This window comes from Tympanuchus pallidicinctus, unplaced genomic scaffold (assembly GCF_026119805.1).
Source record: "Tympanuchus pallidicinctus isolate F22 unplaced genomic scaffold, pur_lepc_1.0 scaffold36, whole genome shotgun sequence".
NCBI classification, from domain to species: Eukaryota; Metazoa; Chordata; class Aves; order Galliformes; family Phasianidae; genus Tympanuchus; species Tympanuchus pallidicinctus.
In genome coordinates this window covers 1661714-1671662 of record NW_026294754.1, presented here as the reverse complement: position 1 = coordinate 1671662, position 9949 = coordinate 1661714, and the positions used below count along the sequence as shown (strand labels likewise).

At 59.6% G+C, this 9949-nt stretch overlaps 3 protein-coding genes across 9 annotated transcripts in view; 2 read left to right on the top strand and 1 right to left on the bottom strand.

Annotated features, from left to right (window-relative positions):
• Nucleotides 1–802, top strand: part of C2CD3 (C2 domain containing 3 centriole elongation regulator) — a 68431-nt gene extending 67629 nt beyond the window's left edge. Inside the window, exon 33 of the mRNA XM_052699260.1 lies at nucleotides 494–802. Within this exon, the coding sequence (XP_052555220.1) occupies nucleotides 494–634 (141 nt within the window). The 3' untranslated portion in view covers nucleotides 635–802. The remainder of the gene's footprint in view (nucleotides 1–493) is intronic.
• Nucleotides 803–1864: 1062 nt separating this feature from the next.
• On the top strand, nucleotides 1865–5541 carry LOC128088623 (mitochondrial uncoupling protein 3-like). Of its 2 annotated transcripts, XM_052699356.1 has the most exons (7): nucleotides 1920–1964; nucleotides 2079–2307; nucleotides 2423–2633; nucleotides 3239–3436; nucleotides 4598–4699; nucleotides 4780–4960; nucleotides 5072–5541. In XM_052699356.1, exons 1-7 carry the CDS (start codon nucleotides 1927–1929, stop codon nucleotides 5175–5177), a joined length of 1065 nt encoding a protein of 354 aa, XP_052555316.1. In that variant the 5' UTR covers nucleotides 1920–1926; the 3' UTR covers nucleotides 5178–5541. The 2 variants fall into 2 exon arrangements, with proteins under 2 accessions (XP_052555317.1, XP_052555316.1); XM_052699357.1 differs by having other exon boundaries at nucleotides 1865–2307.
• Nucleotides 4991–9813, bottom strand: DNAJB13 (DnaJ heat shock protein family (Hsp40) member B13). Of its 6 annotated transcripts, none has more exons than XM_052699351.1 (10): nucleotides 9689–9813; nucleotides 9452–9555; nucleotides 8139–8300; nucleotides 7617–7774; nucleotides 7357–7470; nucleotides 6768–6881; nucleotides 6479–6555; nucleotides 5835–6074; nucleotides 5558–5679; nucleotides 4997–5101 (listed from the first exon to the last, which is right to left on the bottom strand). In XM_052699351.1, exons 1-8 carry the CDS (start codon nucleotides 9754–9756, stop codon nucleotides 5897–5899), a joined length of 975 nt encoding a protein of 324 aa, XP_052555311.1. In that variant the 5' UTR covers nucleotides 9757–9813; the 3' UTR covers nucleotides 4997–5101; nucleotides 5558–5679; nucleotides 5835–5896. The 6 variants fall into 6 exon arrangements, with proteins under 6 accessions (XP_052555308.1, XP_052555307.1, XP_052555310.1 ...); XM_052699352.1 differs by having other exon boundaries at nucleotides 5000–5101; nucleotides 5835–6030; nucleotides 9689–9812; XM_052699348.1 differs by lacking the exons at nucleotides 9452–9555; nucleotides 9689–9813 and having other exon boundaries at nucleotides 4991–5101; nucleotides 5852–6074; nucleotides 8139–8941.
• Between the last annotated feature and the right edge of the window lie 136 nt (nucleotides 9814–9949).

Here is a 9949-nt window from a genome sequence, read left to right as displayed (position 1 = left end):
GTGGTGCTCTTGTGACATGGCTGTGCCGGCTGCAGGGGGCTTCCTGGAGCTGCTGGCTGCCCCTGGCAACGTGGCCGTGCCATAGCAGGGCTGGTGCTGCCTGGCCTGGGGCTGCTGCCTTCTAATAAAGGAAGCGATGAGTTGTTGTTCAGTTGGTTCCTGATGGTACTCAGGCTGTGTAAGCATGATGAATACAGCTGTGAGATCCAGGCTTCTCTCTCTTCCCATTTATCTCAGAAGGAGCAGAAGGGTTGCCTCTGTGTAGAAGCTGAGTGTTATGAGCACACTGCTCTGCTTTCCTTCATAAGAAAATGGCAAAGTGTTCCTGGGTTCTTTGCCTGCCCAGCACAGCACTTCTGAGGGCCGCTGAAGCCCAGCCTGGCTGCAGGCAAATGCATAGAAATGAAAGGTTTTGGACCTGTGCCTGGTGCTGGGGCTCAGTTTGGCTGCAGCATCTCTTGGAACGTTGAGATGTTGGTTTTCCTCTCTGCAGGGCAGCCACAGGGCTGCACTGGGGGCCATCCCATACCGACGGCCGCAGCAGAGGCCGGCCCTGGTCCCAGCTGAGCTCTCGGAGGAGGAAGCCATGAGGATCGCCAGGATCTTCTCTGCTCGGCTCTGCGAGAAGGAATAGCATGGATGAGAGCGTGGATGGAGATCTCATGGCACAGCTGATTCCTGGCACGTCACAAGCACCGTGTCCTCAGGGAGAGGAGGTGGGAGCAGCAGGGCTCGCCCTCTGGCCCTTAATTGGCCTAATTGGGGTTTACTTGGAGGGAGCAGAAGCGTGGTGGCCTACCAAGGGCAGCTGCAGGTGGAGATCCCAGGTGACGCTCAGCTCCCTGCTTCCCAATCCATTGACTGACTTGTTCTTCAGTTCTCCACCCACTGAGATCCGTTCTTATGCAATTTGTCTCCTGTTTATACAACAACTTTGGTCAAACATCCAATTTTGGGGCATCTCCTTGACCCAAAGGATGGAGAACATGAACAAATTGCCATCCTGAGAGACAGCACAGAGCTGCTGCATCACCGCCCGTGCAAGGGGGTGGGAGAGGAGCTCCCTCCCCTCCTCGTGGCCTTTAAGAATCACTGTACATCCAGACCAAGGATGCCACACAGCGAGTGTACAAAAGGGTTTGCATAGAAATACTGAACTTTTATATTATAAATTATATTGTAAATTATTTCTGTACATTTCTACGCCGGATCCCCGTGCTGCAAGTTGTGTCCGCGCTGCTGTGGCAGAGCTGTTTGTGTTTCAATAAAGTGATGCCCATTTCTGGCTTTGTGTGCCTGCACTGCCAGCTGCATCCACGGGATCGAATGCCTCCAAGCAGCGCAGGTGGAGCAGAGCGGGGTGAGGGGGTCCTGCTGGTGTCCCCAAAGGTGGGGATGGAGCCGCCCTGGGGGTTCCGTGGCTGTGAGTTTTAAGAAAGCAGAAAAAGGGCTTTTGTTGAGTTCTCACCCCATCCTGGAGCTGCTTCCCATCCCCGCAGCCTTTGTGCATCGCTGTCTGCCAAATGGGGCGGTGGTTTTGTTGCCTGCACCCTGTGGATGTGAACTCAGGGTTCCTCCATGTGAGCGCAGGGGACGCACGGCGGCGGCTGCGCTGCAGGAAATCCCTGTGTGGTAAACAAACCTGGCAGCTGCGTGGGATTAATGACAGCCTCGTGCTGGGGACAGAGGGTCTGTGTCCCCAGGCTCCCAATCAGACCAGATTGTATTTTCCAGTGCTGCTCCCCCAAAGCTTTGGCGCAGGGACTGAAATGCCGTCACCCCTTGGAGCTGCCAGGCGGCCCCGCTCTCAGCAGCTCAAATGCCAAGTGGGGGACGGGGCTGTGCTGTCACCCGATCCCCGCAGCGCCTGGAACGTCCTCCGGGAGCTATAAATTGGGGGCAGAGAGCTGGCGCTCGGGGCTGCACATGGGTGGAAGGAGTGGGACGGGGACACGGAGCCCACAGTAAGGCGCTGTGGGACACCAGGACTCAGCGAGCTGCACCAGGCTGCTCCGGACCTCGGTTTCCCTAAGGATGCAGAGAAACAGAGCAGGATTTGATTCTGTACTTGTGTGAAGCCAACCAGAGCCGTGGCAGCAAACCGCCGTCTCCAACTGTGAGCCAGGAGCCCCGCAGGACGCGGCGTCCCACTGCCAAACCTTTGGTTCCCTGCCAGCCGTCATGGTGGGCCTGAAGCCCCCCGAGGTTCCCCCCACGGCCGCCGTGAAGTTCTTCAGCGCCGGGACGGCCGCCTGCATCGCCGACCTCTGCACCTTCCCCCTGGACACCGCCAAAGTGCGGCTGCAGGTAAAAGCCCTCAGAACCCCGTGGGCAGATGGAGCTCCCACGGTGCCGGGAGCCACGGCGGCGATGCCACCGAGCGGGGACACAGAGGGTGAGGTGACGTGTGGGCACCCCACAGATCCAGGGCGAGGTGAGGATCCCACGCAGCACCAACACGGTGGAGTACCGGGGTGTGCTGGGCACGCTGAGCACCATGGTGAGGACCGAGGGACCCCGCAGCCTCTACAGCGGGCTGGTGGCCGGGCTGCAGCGGCAGATGAGCTTCGCCTCCATCCGCATCGGGCTCTACGACTCTGTGAAGCAGCTCTACACCCCAAAAGGGGCTGAGAGTGAGTGCAGTGGGGGCTGGGACCTCACCCCTGTTGCGCATCCCAACCTGGTGTGCAACGGCCCCAATAGACACCAACCCAAGCCACCCCAACGAGGGACCAACCACCTCAATGGGGGACCAACCCACCCCGATGGGCAACCAACCGTCTCAATGGGAACCAACCTACCCCAGTGGGGACCAACTCATCCCAGTAGGGATCAACCCATCCCAATGCGGGACCGACCCGCCACAATGAAGGACCAATTCATCCCAGTAGGGATAACCCAGCCTGGTAGAGGACCAACCCACCCCATTGGGCACCAACCTACCCCAGTAGGGGACCAACTCATCCCAGTAGGGATAACCCACCCCCAACCTTCCCCAATAGGGGACCAGCTCATCCCAGCAGGGATAACCCATTCCAAAGAGGGACCAACCCACCCCAATGGGGGACCAACTCATCCAAGCAGAGACCAACTACCTCAGTGGCAACCAACACACCCAAAGCGTGCAGAACCCAGCCCTAGCTGCGCAGCCCTCCCCAAAATGCACCCCCAAACCCCAGAGTCACCCCCCTCCCTGCTTGTGGCACAGGATGGGGTCCCAACACGTGCTTTCCCCAAGGCACAGGGCTGCTGGTGCGGCTGCTGGCGGGCTGCACCACGGGGGCCGTGGCGGTGACATGCGCCCAACCCACCGACGTGGTCAAGGTGAGGTTCCAGGCTCTCGGGGCACTGCCAGAGAGCAACCGTCGGTACAGCGGCACGGTGGATGCCTACAGGACCATCGCCAGGGAGGAGGGAGTGCGTGGGCTGTGGAGAGGTAGGGGATGGGATGGGATGGGATGGGATGGGATGGGATGGGATGGGATGGGATGGGATGGGATGGGATGGGGTGGGATGGGATGGGAGGGGATGGGGTGGGGTGGGATGGGGTGGGGTGGGGTGGGATGGGATGGGACTGGGATGGGATGGGATCGGGATGGGATGGGATGGGATGGGATGGGATGGCGGATGGATGGAGATGGGAGGGGGATGGGGTAGGGGGTGGGATGGGGTGGGCGTGGGGTGGGGTGGGGTGGGGGTGGGGTGGGCGTGGGAGGTGGAAATGGAATGGAAAAGGAGATAGTGATGAGGAAGGCACGTGAGACGGCATGGCATGGAATGAAATAGAAGAGAGGAATAACATGGGATGGGAACAGGATTCAGCATCAGAGAAGTTTGGGTGGGAAGAAATCTCAAAGCCCCCCCCAAGCACCGGCCGCTCCATGGGCAGGGACACCTCCCACAGCCCTGGGTCCGTAGCTCCATCCATGGCTTTGAGCATGCAGAGGGGCACCCACAGCTCTGGGCATCAGCGCCAGGGCTCTCCTTAGAGGTGAAGAATTTCCATGAGAACTGTAGGGACATGGTCAGTGGGTATGGTGGGGCTGGGTTGGGGTTGGACTTGGGGATCTTGGAGGGCTTTTCCAACCTTAATCATAGAATGACAGCATGGCCTGGGTTGCAGAGGAGCACAGCGCTCATCCAGCTCCAAGCCCTGCTGTGTGCAGGTCGCCAAGCAGCAGCCCAGGCTGCCCAGAGCCACATCCAGCCTGGCCTTGAATGCCTGCAGGGATGGGGCATCCACAGCCTCCTTGGGCAACCTGTGCCAGTGCCTCAGCACCCTCTGCCTCCAAAACTTCCTCCTCACATCCAACCCAAACCTCCCCTGTCTCACTTTCAAGCCATTCCCCTTGTCCTGTCACCACCCACCCTCACACACAGCCGTTCCCCCTCCTGTTCATCCGCTCCCTTCAAGCACTGAAGGCCACCATCAGGTCTCCCCAGAGCTTTTTCCAAGCTAAGCAATCCCAATTCCCTCAAAATGATTCTATGAACCCCATCTCTCAGCTCTGAATGGGGACAAGGGATGGGGACAGGGATGGGGACAGGGACAGTGGCACTGGGGCACCCCATGCCAACACCACCCCCCTCCCCACAGGGACGCTGCCCAACATCGCCCGCAATGCCATCATTAACTGCGGTGAGCTCGTCACCTACGACCTCATCAAGGACGCGCTGCTGCGGGCGCAGCTGATGGCAGGTGAGGACGGGAGCGAAGGCGCAGCCCCACGTGCCGCCCCAGCCCCCCCCAGAAGCCCTCACCTCCATTCTGCCCCGCAGACAACATCCCCTGTCACTTCGTGGCTGCTTTTGGGGCCGGATTCTGCGCCACGGTGGTGGCGTCACCGGTGGACGTGGTGAAGACGCGGTACATGAACGCCAGCCCTGGGCAGTACCGGAATGTGCCAAGCTGCCTGCTGGCCCTGCTGCTGCAGGACGGCATCGCTGGCCTCTACAAGGGGTGAGTGGTGGGACGCCATGGGCTGCGCTCTGCTCGCCGGCCTCATTCTGCCACCGTGGCACAAAGCTGGGATGGCTGACGTCCCCTGCGCCGCTGCTGTCCTCACCGCAGGTTCGTCCCCTCCTTCCTGCGCCTCGGCTCCTGGAACGTGGTGATGTTCATCTCCTATGAGCAGCTGCAGCGTGTGGTGATGCTGGCCCGGTCTGCACCCCCCTGATCGCCCCCAGCCCCACTCGTCTGCGTTGATGAGATGCAGCAGTCAATTATATTAATTGCTGAAGCAGAGGGGAAGGGAGACAGCAAAGGTCCCCAACCCTGTGGGATGAGAGGGACCAAAGGGACCAGCAGAAGGAGAATGGAGAGAAGGGAAGGATGGAAGAAGGGAAGGGAAGGTCCACAGCGGAGAGGGGAGAGGAAGGAAGAAGGTGTTGAGGTTTTCCAGTTGGGAACAGCGGTGCTTTCCGGCAGCAGTGGGACAGAGAGGTGGGAAGGAGCTGTGTGGGATGGGGGATGTGGTGAATCCGGGTATTCCTCACTGATGCTGCAAATAAATCACCCCTATGGGGTTTGTCTCAGCAGGACTCAGGGCTCCATCACCTTATTTTTATTACAGGGGTGGGTTTTTCCCATGGTCCGGAGGTGCAGTTGGGTTACAATCCTCGTGGTGTCCTCAGTGATTCTGGTCTTGCCAGATGGGAGCAGCCCAAACCTGGGGAACGCTGCAGTGCAGAAGGAAGGGAGGAGGAGGGCAGCAATCAGTGCACTGTAACACGAGGGGAGCAGAGCTGGGGAGGTGGGAGCAGCCCCAGCAGCGTTCTGTGGATGGATGGGGTCCTGGAACCGGGGGAAATCCCCTGTTTTAAACCTCACTCACAGTGCTGGCAGCCTCACCAGGACAGCAGAAGGCTGACAGCTCCTAGGACAGCAGCGCATTCCTCAGGAGCAGCTTCTTGTCGGGCGTGAGGCGTTTGGGGAAGCAGACATTGAAGTGGATGAGGAGGTCACCCCTACGCCGCGGGTCCTTGAGCAGAGGCATCCCCTCCCCAGGCACCACTTTGCAGTACGTGGGGCTGCAAAGCGAGAGAGGGCTGAGAAGGATGGTTGAGATGTGCTCCTGAGGGGGGAGATGGGGCCCCACTGAGGTGCACAGAGCATCTCCTGCCACCACGGCCCCACACAGTGCCCTGCGTGCACATATGAGGTTTCTGAAGGCAGATTTGCTCCCACCCAACGCCAGCCCACCGTGCCCTTTCCTCCCCTTGCCCTCACATTCCTCAACCCGGAGGCAGCGCCGCTCCATCCAGCTCCCACCTCCCCATTTTTGCCTCTCCAAGCACCCTGAGGGTGAGCAGTGGGACTCTGCCTGCAGGTCGGGATCCCCCAGCCTGCTCCCAAAGCTCTTGGAGCAATCCAAGAACCCAAGCAGAGCAGCCGGCAGCCTGCAGGGCTTCCTCCCACAGCCCCCATTCCCCTGCAGCTCTGCACCACCTCCCGCCCTGAGCTGAGCCCTCTGCTCACTGCACGATGTCATTGATGGGGACGTTCAGCAGCCGCCCGTCCAGCGTCCTCACATCCACCGTGCAGCCAATCAGTGCCTGCAGACACAGGGCAGGACCCCGAGCTGCAGCTGTGGCCACGCAGGGACCCCCATCCTTAACCATGAGAGCAGTGGGGCAGCCAAGGAGGACTCCCAGACACCAAAGGGGCCGAGGCCTCGAACCCAGCACCGTTCCTCCCTCCTCTGCACGTTTTGCTGCTGCTGGCTGAAGGCAAACGGCAGCTGGGATCCCCTCCCTTTGCTCCTCACCTTTCCCAGGGGGATATTGGCCACGTAAATGAGGTCGTCCTTGGTTCTTTTAAACCTCGGGTGAGGTTTCTCTTGGATAACAAAGGTGATGTCGGCTGGAATGACGTTGGGGCCCTAAAAAGGGGGGAAAAAAAGGATCTGGGAATGGTTGGATACACCTTTCTGAGAGGGGACACCAAAAGCTGCGCCTTTGTTGACGGCTTGTGAGAAAAGAGCATTTCCTTCACTTAGGGCAAAAAAGCCAACAGTGTGTTTTAGCAAAGTTAAGCCAAAGGAAACCAGAGCGAGTTCTGCAAACGTGAGGGCAGACAGAACAGCACCCCCTTCTGTTATGTTGACCCCAAAGGCAGAAGGGGCTCCTTTCTTTCCGATTCTGAGCACAGCAGCGCGGCCGCACTCCGGAGGAATCTGTCACTTCCCTGGGTCAGCACTAAGGGCACAGCACAGCCACGTGTCCACACAGGAGCAGTGGCAGAACAACAACCCTGAGCTCCCACCGCCGGGACACGGCAGAAACAGGAAAACCTGCAAAGAAAACACAGCTGTGCCTGAGGAAATCCAGCCAAGAACTTCAGGTCACGGTGGTTACCTGGTCTCCTTCCTTCTCAAACGTGACCCTGGTGCCTTGCTTCCAGCCCGGCTGCACGTCGATGATCAGGATCTTGTCCTTGATGGTGCTGGTTTGGCCGTCTTCGTTCATCACCTGCAAGGGTGGATGAGCTCAGGGGTAGAGATGGGGAACCTCTGCTGTCAGAACAGCTCCAGGCTGGGCTGGATGCACCCTGGGCAACGTGATGTGATGTGGGGAAGCAGTCCTCACCCTGCCCGGCACAAGCTCGCTGTCCTTACCCGATGGGAGATCTTCATCTTCTTGGTGCAGCCAAAGAAGAGATCTTCAAGGGAGACGTGGAGGTCCCACACCATCGGGGGGTCCTGCTTCATCACACCTCTTCCTCGCAGCCCTCCAAAGGGCAGGGTCACCTCCAAGCCATCCTTGGTGAAGAACTCTGCATGGGGCAGCGTGGGGGACGCAGGGCTCCAAACCCCAGTCCCAGAGTGAAAGAGAGAACAAAACTTCCAGCAGAGAGGAGATGGAGATGAGAGAACGGGGAAATATTTCACTCGGGGGGCGGTGAGGCCTTAAAACTTCTGCCCAGAGCTGTGGGTGCCCCATCCTTGGAGGTGCCAGAGGCCACAGATGGGCCCTGGGCAGCCTGAGCTGGGGGCACCCAGCCCAAAACAAGAGGTGGGGCTGAGGAGGGTTTGAGGTCCGTTAGGAAGAAGCACTGAGACAGACCATGAAATTCAGAGGCTGGTGGTGAGCACAGCCCTAAAGGCTGCCCCAGGGATGGCAGCAGAGCACCCACCCACCTGCAAAGGGGTTGTGTCCTCCAAAGAACTCCTTGAAGACTTTGTCGGGGTTGTTGTGGAACACGTAACCAGCAGTCCAAGCATCCTCACCGCCAGACTCCACAGGGATGCCACCTTTGAGACCTTCCTCACCAAACCTATCGTAGATGCCTCTCCTTACGGCTAGGGGACAAGGAGGGATTGGGAACAGCCATTTTACTGAGAGAAGGACGCCCTCAGAACAGCCCTGTGGAGTAGGATGTGGAGGTTCTGGTGGAGAAAAGCAGGACACGAGGCAGCAGTGTGCACTCGCAGCCCATAAGGCCAGCAGGGCTGCACCAACAGAGGGGGCAGTGGGCAGGGAGGGGATTGTTTCCCTCTGTCTGCCCTCGTTTGGAGCACTGCATTCAGGTCTGGGGCCCCCAGCACAGGAGAGATGTGGGGCTGTGGGTCCAGAGGAGGGCATGGGGATGCTCAGATGATGGAGCACCTCTCTATGGAGACAGGCTGAGGGAGCTGAGGATGTTCAGCCTGGAGAAGGGAAGGCTGTGAGGAGACCTCACTGAGGCCTTCCAGTGCCTGAAGAGAGCTGATAAATAGGAGGGAGAGGGACTTTTCACACAGTTTGATAGTGATAGGACAAAAGGGAATGGCTTTAAACTAAAAGACGCCCTCTGAACAGACGTGAAGAGGAATTGCTTTCCCCAGAGGATGGTGAAACCCCAGCACTGCTGCTCAGAGCTGTGGGTGCCCATCCCTGGAGGTGACAAGGCCATGGATGGGCCCTGGGCAGCCTGAGCTGGATGGGGGAGCGGGGAGGGTGATGGCACCCAGTCCACATCAGAGGGATGGGAGGGTTTTAACATCCCCTCTAACTTCAGCCATTCTGTGATTCTATCATTTTCTCCTGCTTCTCGTTATGGAGGAAAGCCTCAGCCCCAAGCTTCACTTGGGCAGAGGTGAGGTAGATAGTGCCCCTAAAGTGAGGATGGGTTGGATGTGAGCTGGGCTTGCTGCACTGCATGAACGTTTACAAGGACGGATGGTGACAGGACAAGGGAATGGTTTTAAAGTGAGACAGGGGAGGTTTGGGTTGGATGTGAGGAGGAAATTTTGGAGGCAGAGGGTGGTGAGGCACTGGCACAGGTTGCCCAAGGAGGCTGTGGATGCCCCATCCCTGCAGGCATTCAAGGCCAGGCTGGATGTGGCTCTGGGCAGCCTGGGCTGCTGCTTGGCGACCTGCACACAGCAGGGCTTGGAGCTGGATGAGCGCTGTGCTCCTTTGCAGCCCAGGCCATTCTATCACTCTATGCAGTTCAGCCCCCACGGCTTACGGTCGCTCAGCACATCGTAGGCTTCTGCCAGCAGCCGGAACCGCTCCCACGCCCACGGCTCCTTGCATTTCTTCGGGTGGTTCTCCAAGGCCAGCAGGCGGTACCTGCGGGGGGACGAGCAGAGCGCGGCCTGCAGCCCCCACCAGGCCCGGTGCTGGGATTGAGGCGGCCGGCTGCCCCGAGCCCAGGCCCCAATCTGGCCGCCTCCTCCCCCCACACGGCCCTGTCCCCCCTCACGCCTTCTTAATGTCGGCGTCCGTCGCGGTGGAGTCCAGCTCCAGCACGGCATAGTAATCCTGCCCCATGGCGGCTCCGTCGCTATGGATACGCAGGCCGCGTGGGGTCGCCACGGCAACGCGGCCAGGCCGCACTTCCGGCTGTTGGCCGCACTTCCGGTTCCGGTGGCGCGAGGCACGACGGGAGCTACGGCTCTTCCGGCGCCGCCATTTCCCACGCCAGAGCCGCCCCCCTTGCGCCTTTTGGAGCTCAATGACGGCT

Excerpts from the sequence above, each read along its gene's own strand:
- LOC128088623 (XM_052699356.1), top strand. The coding sequence starts at position 1,927 with ATGGGTGGAAGGAGTGGGACGGGGACACGGAGCCCACA. Across the intron at positions 4,700-4,779 it reads GCGGGCGCAGCTGATGGCAG|ACAACATCCCCTGTCACTTC; the intron begins GTGAGGACGGGA and ends TCTGCCCCGCAG. Across the intron at positions 4,961-5,071 it reads ATCGCTGGCCTCTACAAGGG|GTTCGTCCCCTCCTTCCTGC; the intron begins GTGAGTGGTGGG and ends TCCTCACCGCAG.
- DNAJB13 (XM_052699348.1), bottom strand. The coding sequence starts at position 8,583 with ATGCCCTCCTCTGGACCCACAGCCCCACATCTCTCCTGTGCTGGGGGC. Across the intron at positions 7,471-7,616 it reads AGATGAAGATCTCCCATCGG|GTGATGAACGAAGACGGCCA; the intron begins GTAAGGACAGCG and ends CCACCCTTGCAG. Across the intron at positions 6,075-6,478 it reads CCCATCAATGACATCGTGCA|GAGCACATCTCAACCATCCT; the intron begins GTGAGCAGAGGG and ends CTCCCCCCTCAG.